Source organism: Mus pahari, chromosome 19 (genome assembly GCF_900095145.1).
Source record: "Mus pahari chromosome 19, PAHARI_EIJ_v1.1, whole genome shotgun sequence".
In the NCBI taxonomy this organism is placed as follows: Eukaryota; Metazoa; Chordata; class Mammalia; order Rodentia; family Muridae; genus Mus; species Mus pahari.
Window position 1 is genome coordinate 86,394,767 of NC_034608.1, and position 18,806 is coordinate 86,413,572.

Below are 18,806 nucleotides of genomic sequence, written 5' to 3' on the forward strand. Positions count from 1 at the left end.
AGGAGGAGGAGGAGGAGGAGGAGGAGGAGGAGGAGGGAGCTTTCAGCTTTTACAGGCTGAAAGTATTTTAATCATGGCTTTTATTTCAATACGGTGGCTTCCTTCTGGCCCTGACCATCTGAACCATGTGATGCAGCTGCTTCCCAGTGCCGATGAGCTGCTGGGCTCACTGTCCTGTGTACCAGGGGGTTGGGATCTGACACCCATTGACTCTGGAATCCTCTTAGGTCTTGGTGACATCAGGAACTTACGCAGGGTACTCGGGCACACGGTCCTTGAAGGTGGGCAGCTCGGCCACGTACTCATTGTACAGCCACTTCACCTTGAAGTGCAGGTTCATGTAATCTGCACTCTTACACAGCCGGTGTTTGTCATGTTCTGCCAGGAGGCACAGAGGCTCAGCCAGGAGGTTTGGGGCCTGCACTGCCCAGCACTGCTGCTACCCACCTGGGTTCAGGGACTCACCCTCCATGGCATACTTCATGTCTTGGGCAAATAGACTCCACATCACCTCAGCACTGATCTTCCCCACATTGAGCTCCTGGGGAAACCTGGGAAACAGATGGAAGCCTGTGGCTAGGACAGAGTGAGGGTGTCTGCACCTTCCTGCACCTATCCATACCTATCCACACACACAGCTATCCATACACATACACACACACACACACGCAGAGCTATCCACACACACAGAGTTATATATATACACACTAACAACTATACACACACACACCTACACACACACACCCCTTTGCTCTGGCCCATCTGTGTACACACCAGGCTAATCTCACACCTAAAGAAGCATGTGATGTTAGGGTTTATGCTCCCCACCCCTACTCTATGGCTCACTTTGAAAGAAATTGACCAAATGGCTCCTTGAGCTACTTGATAAATATTTCACAGAGGCCAATCTATAACCAGCTGTGTCCATGCTTCCACACGACCACACAGTAGACAACACCGCACTACACTGTGCTGGGTTTGTATAAAACTGCATGGTTTGTTGTGGTTTCCGAAACAGGATTCTCTACCTTGTGAGTAGCTGGGACTTCAGGTGTGTACATTGAGCTAGGCACAAGTATGTTAAACAATTATATAAAAGTTCATTTCTAGGCCTGTAGGATGCTGCCAGGCCTGAAGACAATCCCTAGAATCCACACGGTGGACATAGAGAACTGACTCCCACAAGTTGTCCTGTGACCTCTGTGGGACGTAAAACCATGCCAGGAAGTTTGGTAAGGTAGAGCAGGTGGAGACCCGGAGACTCGGTGGGCACACACCTGAGGCTGAGGTGACTCCCAGCTCCCTGCCAGACTCCTGACTTGGAACAGGTGTCATGCTTCTCGTGTCATATGGTCACACAGGCTCAAAACAGTTCTCCAAGCCAATGAGGTGCCTAGCCTGAGGGCTTAGCCAATAAGCTTCCTTTCCAGACAGAAGGCCTTTGCCTACAGAGCCGCAGCCTAGTCTTCTGTAGAAGACCTCTCCGTGCTCCCAGCCACAACCGCCACCAAGCCTGCTGCCACCAAGCTAAGGACAATCACCCCCATGGAACAAGCCAGAACTCCCCTTCCCCCCCCACCTCCACTCCAGTCTAGATGCTATCCCGAGCACACGGGCCCCCAATTCCATTCTCTGCTCTTCTGCAACTCCTAGCCTGGATGTCCAAGAGTCTGAGAACCCCACAGCCCCGGCCTTATCAGGGCCTGTGGACCCCCCAGACCAACTCCAGTTTCCTACAGTCTAGTACGAGCCCAGCTGCAGCATGGGACAAGTGCATTTCGACTCCTCAAGCAGCTGTGCCCTCTGGCAAAGTGGACAAGGGCCTATAGACCTCCACAACTAACTCTGTGACACATATACACACATACACACAGGACCCAGGTTCGATTCCCATCACACACATGACAGTTGAAACCATCTGCAACCAAAGATCCAAGGGACCTAATGTCTTCTTAGGGCCTCCACAGGTACTAGGCACAAACATGGTTCACAGACACATGCAGGCACAACACCCAAACACATATAATAATATTTAAAAGTAAAGTAAAAAAATTTTAAAAAAAAGTAAAGTAAATGCTAATTTAAAAATTTTCGGGGCTGGTGAGATGGCTCAGTGGGTAAGAGCACCCGACTGCTCTTCCAAAGGTCNGGAGTTCAAATCCCAGCAACCACATGGTGGCTCATAACCATCCGTAACAAGATCGGACACCCTCTTCTGGAGTGTCTGAAGACAGCTACAGTGTACTTACATATAATAAATAAATAAATCTTTAAAAAATTTTTTTTCAAAGTTCATGCTCCAGTTGTTGAACACACACACACACACACACACACACACACACTTTTTTGCACAGTGTGCTTGAGCACACACAAATTAAACTCATATAATAAGATGCTAAATTTCACAGGTGGATCTGTGGCTCAGGCCTGTCTTCACAGCTTCTCAGAAGACCAAGGCAGAGAGAAGGCCCTGAAGTTAAGGGCCAACCTGGGCTACAGAGTAAGTGTGAAATCATCTTTACAGAGACCCTACCTCAAAATGAACAGTAAAGAAAGCCAACCTATGGGGCCTCTCTTTCTCACACAGATGGACAGACAGACAGACAGACAGACACACACACACACGCACACACACACACACACACACACACACACGAGTGGAGCGTTCAGATAGGGTCACTCTGTGACCAAACACCAAGCACACACTTGTGAAGCCCCTCCCATGGCCCCGGCCGGAGCTCACTGATTGAGGCAGGGTGTGTAAGAATTCTTATCCTCCTCGATGATTGACACGATGAGGGTGATCAGCTTGGACCAGAAATCCAGGTTCTTGATGCTAGGGCCTTGCTCCTCTGGGGGAACCTCCCCCTTCTTGGCCTGAAAGGGGAGAAAGGGGCAATTCGTAGCAGTTGGGGTGGCAGGGGTGGCAGGGGTACTGCAAGCCACATTCTTGCACCACAGACTTGGGACCAAATGGGCTTCATGGTAAGACTCTCATTTCAAACACACAAACTGAAAAAGGAAGAAAAACTGAAAGAAATTCAATCCAAGTCAGTATCTTTTCTTTTCTGAAGCAGAAACTTAAGATGTAGTCCAGGCTGGCCTGGAACAGTCCATCCTCACGTCTCAGTGAGGGCTAGGCTGGCATAGGGATGGGCTGTCTTTCTACACTATGCAGGTCTCAGGGACGAGCCGCAGGTAACCAGGCTTGGTGGCAAGCCCTAGCCTGCCCTCTTACCTCTCACCAGCTTTCAAATCTCTTTCTTTTTAAGATTTATTTGACTTTATGCGTATGTCTGCACATCTGTATGTACACCATGTGCATGTGGGTGCCCAAGGAGGCCAGAGGCACTGCAGTTATAGGTGGCTGTGGGCCACCATGTGGGTGCTGGGAATCAAACTCTAGTCCTCTGGAGGAGCAGTCAGTACTCTTAACAGCTGAGCTTAACTCTAACAGACTAGACTCACTGAACCTTTTGTAAATAGAAACGTTCCACTAATCTTAAGGCTTTAAGCCAAATTCAGAGAGCACTGAATTCTTGACTGCCTGCTGTGTGCTTGGTGCTGTGTGCTTGATGCTGAGTGCTCCATGCTGAGTGCTCTATGCTGTGTGCTCATTTCTGAGTACTGTGTGCTCAGTACTGAGTGCTTGGTGCTGTGTGTTCTGTGCTTGGTGCTATGTGCTCAGTGCTATGTGTTCTGTGCTGCATGCTTGGTCCTGTGTGCTTGGTGCTGAATGCCCTATACTGTGTGTTCTGTGCTGTGTGCTTGGTTCTGTGTGCTCAGTGCTGAGTGCTTGGTGCTGTGTGTTCGATGCTGTGTGCTTGGTGCTGAGTGCTTGGTACTGAGTACTCCTCTGGTTGGCACCAAACACTGCTTTTTCTTATTCAGATCATTCCATAGCCCTATCCCCTGAATTCCAGAAGACAACACTGAGGGTCTGAGCACAGCGTGTCCCAGGGCTCCTGAGACGGTGAAGTCCCATCCAAGTCTCACCGGATCCGTTTGGTACTCCCGTCCATAGAGCTCATGGCAGTTGTTGAAGATGTACTCATAGGTGGAGTTGAGGCAGGCCTTCACACAGTCTTTCACCACCTGGCTGGCACGCGGCGGGCTCTGCAGTTCCTGAACCTGAAAGCAGAGAGGCTGGGTGAGGAGGCTGGAGCCAGAGCGCACAGACCAGGTATGAGCCTCTATGAGCTGATTGACTGGTGGGCTTCCCCGCAATGTGCCTGTTGTGTGTTACTGATTTGTCTCCTTATGTAGACCAGGCTTGGCCTCAGACTCCCAGGGATTCCCTTCCTCTGCTTCCCAAGGGCTATGACATGGGTGGGTATGTGCCACCACACCTATGTAATTTTCTCATTTTTTAATCATACATATTTGTAGCATGTGTGTGATACATGCACATATGGAGGCCAGAGGACACCCTGTGGGGGTCGGTTCTCCCTCCCTTCCACCATGTGGGTTCAGGGGATTGAACTCACTGAGTCAGGTTTGGTGGCAAGCACCTTTTCCCACTGTACCATTTTGCCAGCCCCCACTATGTGTTTAAGGGTATTCTGTAGCAGTGGCCACAGTCAGGCCACAAGGATTCTTAACATGACTGTGCGAGGGCACCCACCTTCATCCGGAAGAAGGTGATGCTGGTGAGCAGGTCCACCGTGGACTTGAGGTCCTGCAGCCGCTCAGGACTGCTGGCTGGGAAGTTGTTCTGTTGGCAGTCAAGTGGGTAATGGGAGACTAGGGTCAGTGCCACATGGTGCACTGGTGAGCACGTGTCAGTCCCCCAGACAGCACAGTGGGGCAGGAGCGTGGGCAGGCTGTGCTGGGTCCCCAGGCCCTCTCTCTGGGTGACTGTCCCCCCACAGGTAAACAAGGGGCAGCAGACTCAGGCCCACAGCCTCACCCGGTACATGGACAGGTCGATCCGCAGGGAGTTGTGTAGCTGATCCAGAAGTTTCACAAAGCGCTCTTTCTAAGTGGAAGATTGGGGGGGGGGGTGTTGTTGAAGACAGACCTGGTGGGGGAGCTCTGGTGAAGTCACTGAATGTAGGCTGCTAAGCTGGCTGAGTGCTCCCTAACCACTAAGCTTCGCCACCCAACCACACCCCATTTCTTTTTGACAAAAGATCTCTGTAGCCCAGGCTGGTCAGGACCTGGAGATGATCCTGCCTCCGCCTCCTGGGAGCTGAGATGACAGCATACATATCACCATGCCTGTTTCATGCTTGGTGCAGGAACCCAGGACCTCATTTATCCAGCCCTCTGAGCTTCAAATGCTCTACCCATTCTTTTTGGGGTTTAGGGAGTTAGTTTTTTGAGATAGGGTTTCTGTGTGTAGCCCTGGGTATCCTAGAACTGTAAAGCAGGCTGGCCTTAAACTCAAAAGATCCACCTGCCTCTGCCTCCTGAGTGCTGGGATTAAAGAAGTGAACCACCAACACCTGGATGCTCTACCCACTCATAATGTCTGATTCCATTCTACAGATGAGCAAGCTGAGACTCTGAGACAGGGAAACACGAGGTGCTACTATGGACCAAGGAAGTCTGTCCAGCCCTAGCCCCTGAGACTGACCCCAAAATTGGAGGCAGCGAAGCGATCGGAGGCAGACACGTTGGTGGAGGCGGTGGTGTGCGCGTAGTAGGCGTTGATGTTGGCAAGCAGGGTGCTCATGACAGCGGGTACCCCAGGGCACATATACTTGGAGGAGAGGCAGGCAAAGTGGCTGGTGGGTGGAAGCAGAAGGCACTGGGTCTGAGAACCAAGACGGTGGGGTCCCCAGAACTCTAAGACACCACTGTCTTCCCGTGTCCTTTCCTTCTGGCTCAGTTCTTTGAGTTTCTATGGAATGTCTGTGTCCTTTCTTCCATGCTTTTGAATGTAAGTTTTCATCTTGTAGCCCAAGATGGTTTCACATCCAATATGTAGCCAAGGATGGCCCTGAGCTCCAGATCCTTTGGCCTCAGCCTGAGTACTGATGCCTTGGGTGTGCCCCTCCCCGCCCCCACGCCCGCCTCTAGCTCTCGGCTGGCTGCTGCTTTTCTCACCTCTCCCTGGTTCTCTAGCCCCTACCTCCCAATAGCAGCATCCTGATAATCTCCCGGGAATGTGGCATACTCCCTTCCCCAGATCTGCCAGTGTTGCCTAGGCCCCGCCAACCCGCTGCACCCTCACGTCATGGCTTGGTAGATGGACTCAACGCCATAGCGCATGGCAAACTCATCCACGATCTCCTGGGCTGTCTCATCGTAGTAAACCTTCCATGCGTCGTCACCCTTGGCATCGGGAATCTTCACCACCCCATTGTTCTGCACGTCCGTCACAAAGTGGAACAGGTTCTATACCAAGGAGACATGGCATTGGGAATGGAGAAGAAGCTGACCCCGGCCAACCTTCCAGGCCCTCGCCCATCATCCTCCAGCACCCAGGTTCCACATGTGCACTGACACTAGTCCTTAGCCACACACACACCCATCCACCCACCACCTGAGTCCCCCACAAATCTTATCCATTTCTTGTATTTCCATTTGTTCACCCATCAATTTGTCTCCCCATCCACCAACTACTTTTCCAAGTATCCAACTACCCACAAATCCACCCAAGACCATTCAACATTCTGTGCATCCTCTGTCATCTACCTGATCTCTCAGTCATGCCCCAATTGCTCCCTAACTCTGTTGACCCTTATTCTTTATCCCTCCAGTTAGTAATCCATACATTGAGTCCCACTTATTTGAGCAGCTCCACTTAGGGACAGATTTCTCTGCATAAGGCCAGGCAGGGGTAGGCGAGCTCAGCACTGGAGCCCAGCTATGAGTGCAGCCATGAGAGCTGGCTTGGAGGCCCACAGGAAGGGTCCCTGGGGCTGGGCTTTGATGCAGGAGTAGTGGTTTCTCAGGCAGAGGGGACTGTGTAAGGAACCACACCGTGTGTGTGGGGAGGAAGGATGTGGTGATGAAGGAGCCAGCTGTATGCTTCTTGGTCCTTGGGGCTCACCTCATGCAGACAGGTGTACTGCACGTGGTAGGGTGCCACCTTCTCCTCCCCTTTGATCTCCACACTGATGTGAAGCCGGATGGCCCCCGACACGGCCGACTTGTCCGTTCTCTTATCTGTGGGTTATGAGGGAGGACGTGAGGGGAGTCTCAGGGCAGCAGGTCTGCTGTAATACACAGAAGCCTTGCAGCCCCCCTGACCCCTGGGTCTCTCTTGCGCTGCATGTCCTGGGTCATCCTTTCTCCATCTTCAAGACCGCCTAAGCCCTGCTCTCACTCACCCAGATTGTACCACACATCCATCTCGCCGCTAAGCGTCCGCACCTCGATGATTGTCTGCCCTAGGAAGTCATCAGACTCCCTCTTAAACCTCTGTTTCACACGGGATTTTATGTCGTCATCTTCATCCCAGACACGAACCTTGATCCGGTCAGAGGAGTTGTGACATTCACTGTGTAGGGAGTCAGACCAAAGGGCAGGCATCAGGCAGCTGCCTTGTGTCCTGTTTCAGAGGTCCCTAAAAACTAACCTAGAGGCAAGGCTACTCTGGAACTGGGAACCCAGCCAGTTACTCACAAATGGAAATTCTCTTCCCACACTGGGTTGAGGTTCCCGTAGATGGTTTTTGTCCTTTTCTTGGTTTTCCCAACCTGGACGGTGACATAAGGGTCACTGGATCCTGTCTTGTCCTTGGCCTGCAAGCCCTGGGCACAGACCACTGAAAGACACACCACACAAATGTGTTTTCAAGATGGGGAACTTGCCAAAAGCAGTCACTAGCACATGGCCCAGGAGATCTGTGACATGGGCCAGCCACGGCGACAGCCCAGCTAGTCTTGCTAGAAAGTTGCCACAGGGCTCCAAAGCTGATGCATCTACCCTTCCCATATATCCACCCATCCATCTCTCCATCCACCATCTACTCATCCATCCACCTACCCATCCCTCCATCCACCCCTCCATCCTTCCCTCCCTCTCTCTACCTACCCTGCCATCCTGCCACCTACCGACCTATCCAAGCCTTTATCCACTCATCATTCTACCAACTCACCCATCAACCTATCCACCCACCCTTCCATTCACCCACTCCTCTCTCCTGTTGTCCACCTACCCATTTCATCAATATGCTAGCTCCCTACTCATTTACTCACCACCCTTCCACCCATCTATCTATTGTCATCTATCCACCTATACATCCTACCTCATACCCAAGCCTCAAACCTCATCCATCCATCTATCCATCCATCCAGCTACCCATCCATCACCCATCCACCCACTTATGCACCATAGGTGGGACCACTCTCGTATGCATGCTAGAAGCAGCTTCCCTGAGATCCACCTCAAGCTGCAACCCTCCCTCGGTTCCAAGCACCCCTCGGGTCTCTCCCCAGGGCTGTCTGTACATGCGCACCCGTGATGCTAATTTTGGCAGACCACTTGGATGTGCCGTCCAGCACGCTCTGCTTGACAGCCTTCATCTGCTGTGTGTGCGCACTCTTGGTGACCGCGAAGATCTCTTGGATAAGCTCGAAGATCTCAGGCTTGTTGCGCTCGCGGATCTTCATGCGGTCCTTCAGCACCATGATGATATTCTGCGTGCGGTCTTCAGCGCCATGCTTGGAACTCTTCTCAGCCGCCCCTGCCGTTGCAGATGTACCGGGCCTTGGTGTCCAGCTGCTAGCCTCCAACCCTGACGTGTCACCAAAGCGCCCTACTCCTGGCTAAGCTACGCCCTCTGAGGCTGCTCTGGATTGGCCACTCCCATGAGGTTCTCCTCACCTGGAATCTCCTTCCCTCCCAGAGCCCTGAGTCTCCGCCCATCCCCTGGCCCCACCCTAGGTATTTCCCTGTCAGTCATACCCTGAATTTTCTGTCCACTGAGTCCTGCCCTAGGTATCAGAGTGAGTCATGCCTACACAGAGTCTCCACCTACCTACAAACCTAGTGCCAGCTGAGGGCACATCCCACTGAGATGCGGTCCTCCAAGCCACACCCTCTAGGACACACTCTGCATGAGGCCCCATCCCCTCTAAGACTTCCTTGTCACTCACCCATCACCCTGTCTGAGTGAGCATCACAGCCTTCCTGCCAGGTGGGCACCCTTCCTCTCAAAGCCCTGCCCTGTTAGATCATCAGCACATTGGGACTCAGTCTCTTAGTCCCCTCCCCTCCTGAGGACCTCCTTTCTCTAAGGCAGAGTAGTAGGGCAGTCTCCTGTCTCACCCAAAAGCCCCTTTGCAGACAAGCACCCGCTGCCTCTGCCTCCTCAGCTTTTCTCCACTCCTGCAGCCCCATGGCCTGTCCCAGCTCATAAAATTCTCAACATTCCAATGCTGCAGCCCCTTAATATAGTTCCTCATGTTGTAATGACCCCCAATCAATTATTTGGTTGCTACTTAACAACTGTAATTTTGCTACTGTTACGAATCATAATGTAAATATGCAGGATATGTGATATGCGAGCCCCCACAAGTTGAGAACCACTTTGCAGAAATCTTGAGGAGCCAGGTCCCTAAGCTAAGCCCCGTCCACATAACCACGCCTGTTGCCTTACCTCTGACTCATTATACAAGTAGCACCTCCATTTCACCGCCAGAAGAACCCTGAGCTATCGCAGCCAGAGATTGAGGGCTTTCCCACTTCCCCTCAGCTCACTCAGTCAAGCTGACCACGCAGCTCAACCCTCCCGGCCTGGTCCACTCCAGCCCCCTCCCCCCGTCTGTGGCCCCTACCTGTCCCTCATGGTGCAGGCGGTCTAGCTAACAATGACCGTCTCAGTCCCGCCCCTCAATGTCTGGCCCCGCCCCTTACGCTGCAGGCAATCCGCATTGAGCAGGTCCTGGCACTTCTCGTGGCACTTAACACCGCACTCGGTGCATCGCATGCCCTGCCGCGCGATGCCCCACAGCAGCCCCTCGCACTCATAGCAGTAGGTGGGTGTGGTGGCCGTCCACACCTCGAAGTTGTGCGGCGTGGTGCAGGAGATGGGGTAGATTAAGGCTTGCAGGGTCTTCTTGTAAACGTGATTTTTCTGCAGAGGAACAAGGGCCGTATGGAATGCGGGAGTCTCAGACACCCCGACTCCCCCCAGCCCCCGCTCTTACATCGTCGCGGAGCTCCTTCCAGAGCTCCCTACTCACCAGCTCTTCATTGTTCAACGTGCTGGAGGCCAAGGCCGAGGTGATGCCCGCCTTCCGCGACTGCACCAACGACTGTGATAAGAAGGTCGCCAGTGAGTGCAGGCCACACAAGGGAAGTCTCAGTGCCTGGACTGGGGACTGGGTCAGAAGGAATCCTGGGGGGCGAATTTCCCACACCCCTAAGGTGGGACTTGGGAGACACCCACTAAGCAAAACTCTCAGCTGGGTCGTGATGAATAAAGGTAGCTCTGTGTATGAGAACACCTGTTCTTCTCACCCACACAGGGGTAACAGCTAAAAGATCCCCCAACAAGCATGTCTGGAGAGAGACCTCCATCACCGTCACTCACCATAGCCTGAGGTCCAGGATGCAGGAGGGTGGAAATTAAGGTACATTAGTCTCAAGGATTGCCTGGGCAGTCCCCAGCCTCAGGGCCGCCCTGGGCAGTGGTACAGGCCGTGCACTGCTCCTAGCAGTCCCACTCAGGGTGGGAGCATGGAACTGCTCACCAGGTCGCTCACGAGGGGAATGGGCTTCCGCTTCCTGATGTCTGGCATGCTGTCAATGATGATAAGGCCACCACCAGGACTGCAAGACAACGGGACACTGAGGGCCCAGACTTGTGCCCCAGCCTTACACCCATCACTAGAGGTGCAGAACCCCCAACCTCCCCATGGGCTGAGAGTTCAACTGTCAGGCAAAAACAAAATCAAGCAAGCCTAGGAGTGTGACCTTTCTTTGGAATTTCGGCTCTCATATGGGTAAGTTGGCATAGACTTAACAAAAGAAAACAAAAAAATACTGAGCCAGGTGATGGTGGCCCACGCCTTTAGTCACAACTTTAAAGGCAGAGGCAGGCATATCTCTGTGAGTTCCGGGCCAGCCTGGTCTACAGAGTGAGTTCCCGGACAGTCAGGGCTACACAGAGAAACCTTTTCTCAAAAATAATAAATAAATAACAACAAACTATTTTCTCCTCTCAATATGCGATCCTCTTGACACTCCACCCCTGTATGAGCAACAGGTGTGAACCAGCCTTGAGCTCTGGTTTTAAAATATCCCCCCTTAGCCGGGATACACTGCTCACCCGCCTTTGAACCATAGAGAGTTGGACATCTCTCCTTCTCCTCGGGCCTGCAGGAAGGACAGAAAACAGACACACTGGTCACCCCTCTATTCCTGAGGCAAGCTATTCACCCCCTTCTGTCTCCCACATGGGTGAGGAATTAGGAAAGCCAGGCCCTACATCTCCCTGTGTAGCCCTTGGCTTTCTGGACTCTAACCTGTAAAACAGGCTGCAAGAGGCAGAGAGCCTGCCTCTCTGTCAATCAAACATCCGTCAATCCTGAACACTTGACATCATTCCGCTCACTTGGTCTTGTTGGACTCTCTCTCTCTCTCTCTCTCTCTCTCTCTCTCTCTCTCTCTCTCTCTATCTCTCTGTCTCTGACCTGCAATCCCCCTGCCTCAACCTCTCAAGTGCTGGAATGACTGCCCCGTGTCATCACATCTAGCTAAACATCTCTAATTTTTTTTATTGTTTCATTTATTTACATTCCAAATGTTGCCCCCCCCTTCCTGGTCCCCCCTCCAAGAGTTCTTTACACCCCACCCTCACCCCTTTGCCTCTGAAAGGGTGCTCCCATCCCACCCCTGAGCATCCCTAACTTAAATTTTTATTATGACTATTTTTATGTATGGATGTTGTGTCTGCATTTGTATCTGTGCGTCATGTGTGTGCTCCGGGTGCCCACAGAGGCCAGAAGAGGGGTGTCTGGCCCTTTGGATCTGGAGTTGCAGACAGTTCTGAGCTGCCATATGGGTGCTGGGAACCAAACTTGGGGTCCTGTGTGAGAGCAGCCAGCTCTCTTAACTGTTTAGCCATCTCTCCAGCCCCTTAAATCCTATTCTTAAATGGGCAAGGAATCCAGTTTGGAATGTCTGTAGTGCGACTTCGGGTGACCTAAGTGTCCTGCTTCCTGGTGCTCCTGCCCAGTTTGGACGGTTATCTGGACATCAACACAGCTCTGTGCAAAGCTGAACTAAACTAAGGAGCCTTCAGAAGGCTCACTGTGACGTCCAACTTCACCTGCCACTCTTCCTGCAGGCGGGAAGGACCTCTCTGCCAAATACCAATTCTAACACTGACCTCTGACCTCTCACCGCTGTCCTATCCTCAGTCTTTACTCCTGAGACTGATCCCTTACATGGCCTTTCCAGTCTCAGGCTTCCAATTCAGATCATTACAGATTTGGAAAGTCCAGCTTCCACGGGGCCAGCATGTGGAGCAGAGCATCTGATAGGGCCACGAGAGTTGAGGCAGGGACCCTCACATCTGTCTGCAAAGGGGCTGTAGAACTGTGTTTGAGGGTGGTGGGCGTGGTATTGCTGGGGTAGGGTGGGCGTGGCCTGCTGGCTGTGGGTAGGTGGTGAGCATGGGCTTATTGGGTAGGGTGAAATGATGAGTATAATATTGTTGAGGAGGGGAAGGGTGTCGAATGTGGTCTTGCTGGTTTATGGGCTGATGGGCAGGTCTTGGTGAGCGTGGCCTCTGTGGTGGGCGTGGCCTCCACGGTGGCTGTAGACGGGTGTGGACACGGACTGACTGTGTCACTCACCTCCTGCAGCTGCATGCGCACCTTGTTGAAGGCTCGCAACCAGTTGGCTTTGGCCCTGGACATGGCATCCTGCCCTTCCTGGCCCTCCTCCTCCTCTCGAGACCTGAAACTAAGCCGGGGAAGGCGGGCAGGGTCTCAGAACGGCTCTGTGGGATCCCAGCCTCCCGCTCCAGCTCTGCCTACACATCATGCTGCTCTCAGAGGCCCACAGAGCTCTCTCAGTGCTGCCCTGCACCTCAGTTCCTCCAGATACCTCTCCTCAGACTTGGGGGGCTCGGCTTCCGGTGCACGCTCTGCAGCTGCCTTCTCCTCAGGTGTGGCTGCTTTGGGGACGCCTTTGACCACTTCGGGGGCCTCTGTAGGCACAGCTGAAACCTTGTCATCCTTCTGAGGCGCAGCCGTTGGGAAGCTGATCCGCTTGAACTCTTTGGGCTCAGCCACAGTGATGTCCTCCTGCTGGGTGTAGCTGGCCAGGTCATCAGGCACCTCCTCCTCCTCCTCCAAATCCTCTTCCTCCAACTCCTCCTCCCCCTCCTCCTCCAGCTCCTCCTCCTCCTCCAGCTCCTCCTCCTCAGGCAGCTCCTCATCTTCCAGGTCCTCCAGGTCCTCCAAATCCTCATCATCCTGGTCCCAGCGGGGTGAGTCCTTGTGGTAACTCACAGAGCTGTGACAGGAGTGATAAGAGTCGCGGTCCCTCTCGTCGTCCAACTCCGAGCCCTGCAGGCTGTGTTCATCTGGGTCGAAGTCCTCGCTCAGCTGTGAGCTGCCCTGGCTCAGCTCCCCGGATGAAGCATAGCGGCTGCTGCCTGTGGGGCTGTGGAGAAACAGTCAGACCTTGGCCACACCACCATCCCCCCCCCCCAACACCATCACCCAGGGTGTGCTCAACAAAGTCAGAGTGCCTACTGTGTGCTCATTCCTGCTCGAGAGACCAGGAGCAAGGCTGCACCACCCAGGCCCGTGAGCAGCATGACATGAGTGCTTATGTGTACTCGATGCTGGAACATGGAGCACACATCTGCTCATCGTGGAATGAGCATCTACTGGGGAGCTCATCCTTTTCTGCTCCAGGAACACAGGTCCCTCTATCAGCCATGCGTGCTTATCATGGATCAAGCAGCCTTTGTGTCTGTGTTAGTGCTCAACATTAGGAACACCGGGACACACCAGCCAGGCACTTACTCGGCATGTTGGGTACATGCTGCTGTTCAGGCACTGAGAGGCACTGGCTTAACTGAGACTCACAGACCCTTGCTCTACTGGTATAGCGTCAGCCATCTCAGCAATCTCAACCTGTGCACCCACTCTTCCTTCCCTGCAGCCCGTGACACGCTGCCATGCCCAGTCATCTATTATAAGCTCCTAATGTTCAACCTAGATTATTCCAAACAGAACCTGTCCCTGCCCATAGCCAAACCACCTTGTTTGGCAGTTTGGATGTCAACCAGGGGTGATGTGCACACACATTCCTAGTGGTGAGGTTTTGAAGTGCACCGCAGGGCTGAGCTGGCGGAGAAGCTGCAGTCCACCACCCCTGCTTACTCAGGGTAGGATTAGCTTGTACCAGAGTCTTCCCTACTGGCTTCCATTGGCTGGGTCCGAATCCATTCCAATGAGTCCCCCTGGCTCCTTGAACCCTTGATGGAAACCTTCACCTTTGATGGGGAGACCCCAGCACCATGCTCCAGAAAGCCTTCTGTGATGTCCCTGTCCTCAACTGACCCACCCCGCAGCAGGTCCTGGTCCACGCATGCCCTTTGCGGGTGCAGGAGCTAGCCCCAGCCACACCAGGCAGCATGGGGATCAGGGCAGTGGTCTCAGTACACAGACTCTGCCTCAAGTCCATTGCTGCTCCTTAGACTTGTATATAGCCTCCCCACAGCCAAGCTTATGTGGCCCGCACCCTGTCCCACCATCTGTCCCTCTCGGAGATCGCCACAAGACACCACCAGTCGAGCAGAGGGTACTTGCAGTTCAGTTGGCATACTGCCTGAGTGGCATGTGTGAAGGAAGCCTTGGCTTCCGTCCCTGGCATGGCATAAACCAGGAGTGGTACCTGTCATTGTTACAGTTGGTAGGTGAGGGCGGGAAGCACATGGAGCCAGAAGGGGGCTCGTACACAGGAATAGAGGTGGCAGCTAAGCCTTGCTTTTGATTTTTTGAAACAGGGTCTCATGTAGTCCAGGCTATCCCACAACTCCCTATACAACTAGAAAAGGCTCTGGAAGCGACTACCATAGGTCTCAGTGGAATATAAGGGCTTGCCACCAAGTCTGGTGACTTGAGTTCAAAGCCACAAAGCAGTGGGGGGGGGGGAAGCCAACAACTTGTTGTCTGACTCCCTAACACACGATATAACACACGTACCCCCAAACAAAATAAATGTAATTTTAAAATGTAAATAGTGTGAGATGAGCCGGTACATTCCCGGCCACTCCCCCGCTCCACAGCCACCTGAGCGCCCGCGGCTCAGAGAACTCCTCATAGCTGTGCATGGAGTCACTGTAGGACTCCCGGGACCCCAGAGGGGGCGGCCTCACGGAGTACTGGTGCACAGAGGCGTTGGGCTGCGAAGTCGTATAGTAGGGCGGTGGGATGCTGTTGCTGGTCTCACTCCTATAGTCACTGTCTCGGTCATCTACCGCACTGTCGGGGTCGTCATCTGCAGAGAAGAGGAGGGAGAGGAAGGGTGAAGACTGGAGAGCACACAGTGGGTCTAAGCCAGCCTCCCTCTGGGGCGTCTTCATCCTCAGCTACAGCATTGACAGAGGCTCTAGCAGGAGGAAGGACAGAAGGAAGCTTCCGATGTGTCAGCTGTGCGGCCTGGGAGGATGGTGATCCATCGACTGGGACAAGGCCAGCACCGTGAAGGGGACTCCGGGCTCACAGAGCCGCTCGCGCTCACTTCCTAGCAGAGCGCGCCCTCTAGCGGTCGCTGAACAAATGTCAATCAGGACCGTTTGCTGTGCTCACCGCAGCACCTGGCTTTTGTTTTTAGCTAAAGCTACCTACAGGAAAGATACCCTAATTGGAGTCTGTGCTTTCTACCAACTGTTTATAAAAGTGTTAGATTATTCCTGACGTGGTGGCACATTTAATCCCAGCACTTGGGAGTCAGAGGCAGGTGGATCTCTGAGTCTGAGGCCAGCCTGGTCTACAGAGTGAGTTCCAGGACAGCCAGGGCTACACAGAGAAACCCTGCCTCGGAAAAAATTATATTACATGTATTCATTGTAGGGGCACATGTGACACAGCATGTGTGTAGAAGCCAGAAAATATTGCAGGAATCAGCTCTCGCCTTCTGCTGTGGGTGATGGAGCCTGAACTGAGATTGAGTTCCCACTGAGCCATCCCACCTGCTCCAACACAGGGTTCTTGACCAAACTGCCTACCACTTTGGCTTGGAGAGAATCATCCACTTTGAGCCCCACTAGTTTCCATTTGACACAACCAGACTGAGGCTTTAACCAGAAGTATCTGCTTTGCACAGGCGGCACTGGAAAAGAGGGCCTCACGGATGCTGGGCGGATGTTTGGGTCGACAAGGGTGCGAATGGCTTAGGAAACTGTGGTACCCTCAAGGACACGGACGGCCCTGGCTGCTGTTGATGACCAGGCCCCACTCTCCTGCATTGGTGTGACATGGGGCCACTTCTAGAGTAGTGATAGGGGCACAGAGATGGGGATGTGGGGGTGAGGTCACATATGGGGCCATGTAATGAGGGGCCTTGGGGTCTTCAAGACGCCCACTTCCGTGAGAGCTTGTTACTTACTCTGTTCTCCCCAGCCAAAGTAATTCCAGTTGCCTAGGAGGGAACAGGCACAGTGAACCTCAGCTGCCCTCTCTTCCCCCCCCATCCCCCTCAGCAAGGAAAGCAGGTTTCTGATTCCCCCCAGGGCACCACCTTTCCATGTCCCCATACTACCTCCAGCATGGGAATTTAAAAAGCAAAACAAAACGAAAGACGAGCCTCCAAACAAACAAACAAACAAACAAACAAACAAAACCTCCACAGGGACTGCGCCTCCCCTCCTCCTCTTGGCCTGAGGATCTGAGATAGACTTTCTCACAGGCTCTTGTGCTCCCCAACCAGGCTGGACCACACTGGGCTGTGAGCTACTTCAGTGACAGACAGGAACAGTGCACTAGCTCTGCAGTAGCTGGCTGCTGCTCAGAAACCTGAGGCAGGGGGATGGCTGAAGCCCAGGAATTCTAGTCAGGCTGGGTCACACAAGAGTCCAAGGGTCCCTAAGACAGTGGTGGCTGATGTAGTGGGATGGGGTCCCTCAGCCCTGGACTCCATGCCTGGCTTGGCCCTGGCTGTCACTTTCAGGCCATCCAGGCAGCTGCTGGGACACAGTAAAGCAGGAACTGCGCACCAGACTTGGCCGCTAGACTGAGCAGAGGGGGAGCGGGCAGAGGGGGAGCGGGCAGAGGGGGAGCGGAGCAGGCACAGGCGGGGTGGGCGGCGGCACTCACAGCACTGGCTGCTGGGCACTGGCAGCGGCTTGTCCTGCTGGTCCTGGAAGGAGTACTGGGGAGGGGACAGCGTGTCAGGGACCAGGAGCAGGACAGAGAGACGAAGAAGGCGAACAAAGAGGAGCAGCCGCGGCCCTTTGCTGTGCCCCTCCTTCCCCTGCCCCCCAAGAACACCGCATGGGTTTGAATTGTGGATTGGGACACTCTGAGCACAGAAGGGAGAGCCGCCTAAGGCTGGGACGGCAGGGAAGATGGGGCATTTCATGTCTCCATGTGTCCCTGGAGAGGTTGGGTCAGGAAGCTCACCTGGGGGTGACTCACCTCATCCTGGTCACGCATAGCATTCAGCTGCTCCAGCTTCTTGGCCCAGTAGCGTGCCTCCTCCTCAGGGATGTCTACAAGCAGAACCTTCACGTCCCAGACTCTGGGGACCCCACGGCCTCCCTCCCTTGGGCTCTGGTTCAGTGATGTGGGGAGTTCCTGGGGAACCCCAGGGACAGATGGAGGGGGAGGGGCAGGAAGCCAGGAGCTCCGGAAGGGATTGTGAGGACCTTGAAGGCTACAGCCTCCCTAGCTCATTCCCAAGTGGGCACTGTGACCTTGGGCTTGGCCACACACCCTGGGACTCACCCAAGGGCAGCTCGAAATGAGCGTCCAGGAGGATGCGATGGAAGGTGGGGTCCTTGGTACCACAGATCTCACTGTCCGCCATGATGGCCTGAGAGTCCAGTGTGAGCCACTCTCCCGGGCCCTCCTGGGCATGGGTGAAGGCATGGGACAGGGGTCAGGGCCCTGGGGGGAGGGCAGGACCCAAACACGGGCTGCACACTAGCCTCTCTTGAGGTAACCTCCTCAAGCTGCTCCCCCTCACCTTACAGCAAAGGTTAGACCCCACTTCCCAGGTGAAGGGTTTTACAGTTGTGGCTCCAGACAGTAGACCCAGTTCCTGGTCACCCTCAGAAAGCTGCCCAAGGGAGTGAGGCCCCCACACTGCTCAGGCAAACAAGCACTGTGAGCACCGGGGGGGGGGGGTCTTTCTAACTCTCCATTTCTTTACTACTCATACTGTGACAACCTTCCACGGAGAACACTGCGGCTCCCATGGGGTTCAGGCTACCATCAACCTGGCCACGGAGAACATCCTGGGTCCCCTTCAAGCTACTTCTGGCTCTGGGTCTCATGGCTGCTGCGTGTCTGCTGCATGGCTGCTGTGTGACTACTGTATGACTGCTGCATGTCTACTGTGTGGCTACTGCATGGCTGCTGCATGACTGCTGTATGGCTGCTGCATGGTTGCTGCGTGACTGCTGTGTGGCTGATGTGTGTCTGCTGTGTGCTGCTGCGTGACTACTGTATGACTGCTGCATGTCTGCTGTGTGGCTGCTGCATGGTTGCTGCGTGACTGCTGTGTGGCTGATGTGTGTCTGCTGTGTGCTGCTGCGTGACTACTGTATGACTGTTGCATGTCTGCTGTGTGACTACTGTATGACTGTTGCATGTCTGCTGCGTGACTACTGTATGACTGCTGCATGTCTGCTGTGTGCTGCTGTGTGACTACTGTATGACTGT

General features: G+C 53.8%; 1 protein-coding gene across 2 annotated transcripts in view; it reads right to left on the reverse strand.

Annotated features, from left to right (window-relative positions):
- Unc13a (unc-13 homolog A) overlaps nucleotides 1–18,806 on the reverse strand; it is a 46,498-nt gene that overhangs the window by 18,430 nt on the left and 9,262 nt on the right. For both annotated transcript variants that reach the window (XM_029532109.1, XM_021219748.2), the window contains exons 5-28: nucleotides 17,868–17,991; nucleotides 17,559–17,632; nucleotides 17,238–17,292; nucleotides 16,531–16,563; nucleotides 15,213–15,420; nucleotides 13,012–13,572; nucleotides 12,759–12,867; nucleotides 11,228–11,274; nucleotides 10,650–10,728; nucleotides 10,490–10,495; nucleotides 10,140–10,211; nucleotides 9,811–10,030; nucleotides 8,411–8,638; nucleotides 7,576–7,717; nucleotides 7,281–7,450; nucleotides 7,001–7,116; nucleotides 6,179–6,342; nucleotides 5,579–5,729; nucleotides 4,910–4,978; nucleotides 4,625–4,714; nucleotides 3,997–4,131; nucleotides 2,744–2,877; nucleotides 466–551; nucleotides 252–378 (exon numbers count right to left, since the gene is read on the reverse strand). In XM_029532109.1, coding sequence (XP_029387969.1) covers nucleotides 252–378; nucleotides 466–551; nucleotides 2,744–2,877; nucleotides 3,997–4,131; nucleotides 4,625–4,714; nucleotides 4,910–4,978; nucleotides 5,579–5,729; nucleotides 6,179–6,342; nucleotides 7,001–7,116; nucleotides 7,281–7,450; nucleotides 7,576–7,717; nucleotides 8,411–8,638; nucleotides 9,811–10,030; nucleotides 10,140–10,211; nucleotides 10,490–10,495; nucleotides 10,650–10,728; nucleotides 11,228–11,274; nucleotides 12,759–12,867; nucleotides 13,012–13,572; nucleotides 15,213–15,420; nucleotides 16,531–16,563; nucleotides 17,238–17,292; nucleotides 17,559–17,632; nucleotides 17,868–17,991 — 3,200 coding nt within the window. The remainder of the gene's footprint in view (nucleotides 1–251; nucleotides 379–465; nucleotides 552–2,743; nucleotides 2,878–3,996; nucleotides 4,132–4,624; nucleotides 4,715–4,909; nucleotides 4,979–5,578; nucleotides 5,730–6,178; nucleotides 6,343–7,000; nucleotides 7,117–7,280; nucleotides 7,451–7,575; nucleotides 7,718–8,410; nucleotides 8,639–9,810; nucleotides 10,031–10,139; nucleotides 10,212–10,489; nucleotides 10,496–10,649; nucleotides 10,729–11,227; nucleotides 11,275–12,758; nucleotides 12,868–13,011; nucleotides 13,573–15,212; nucleotides 15,421–16,530; nucleotides 16,564–17,237; nucleotides 17,293–17,558; nucleotides 17,633–17,867; nucleotides 17,992–18,806) is intronic.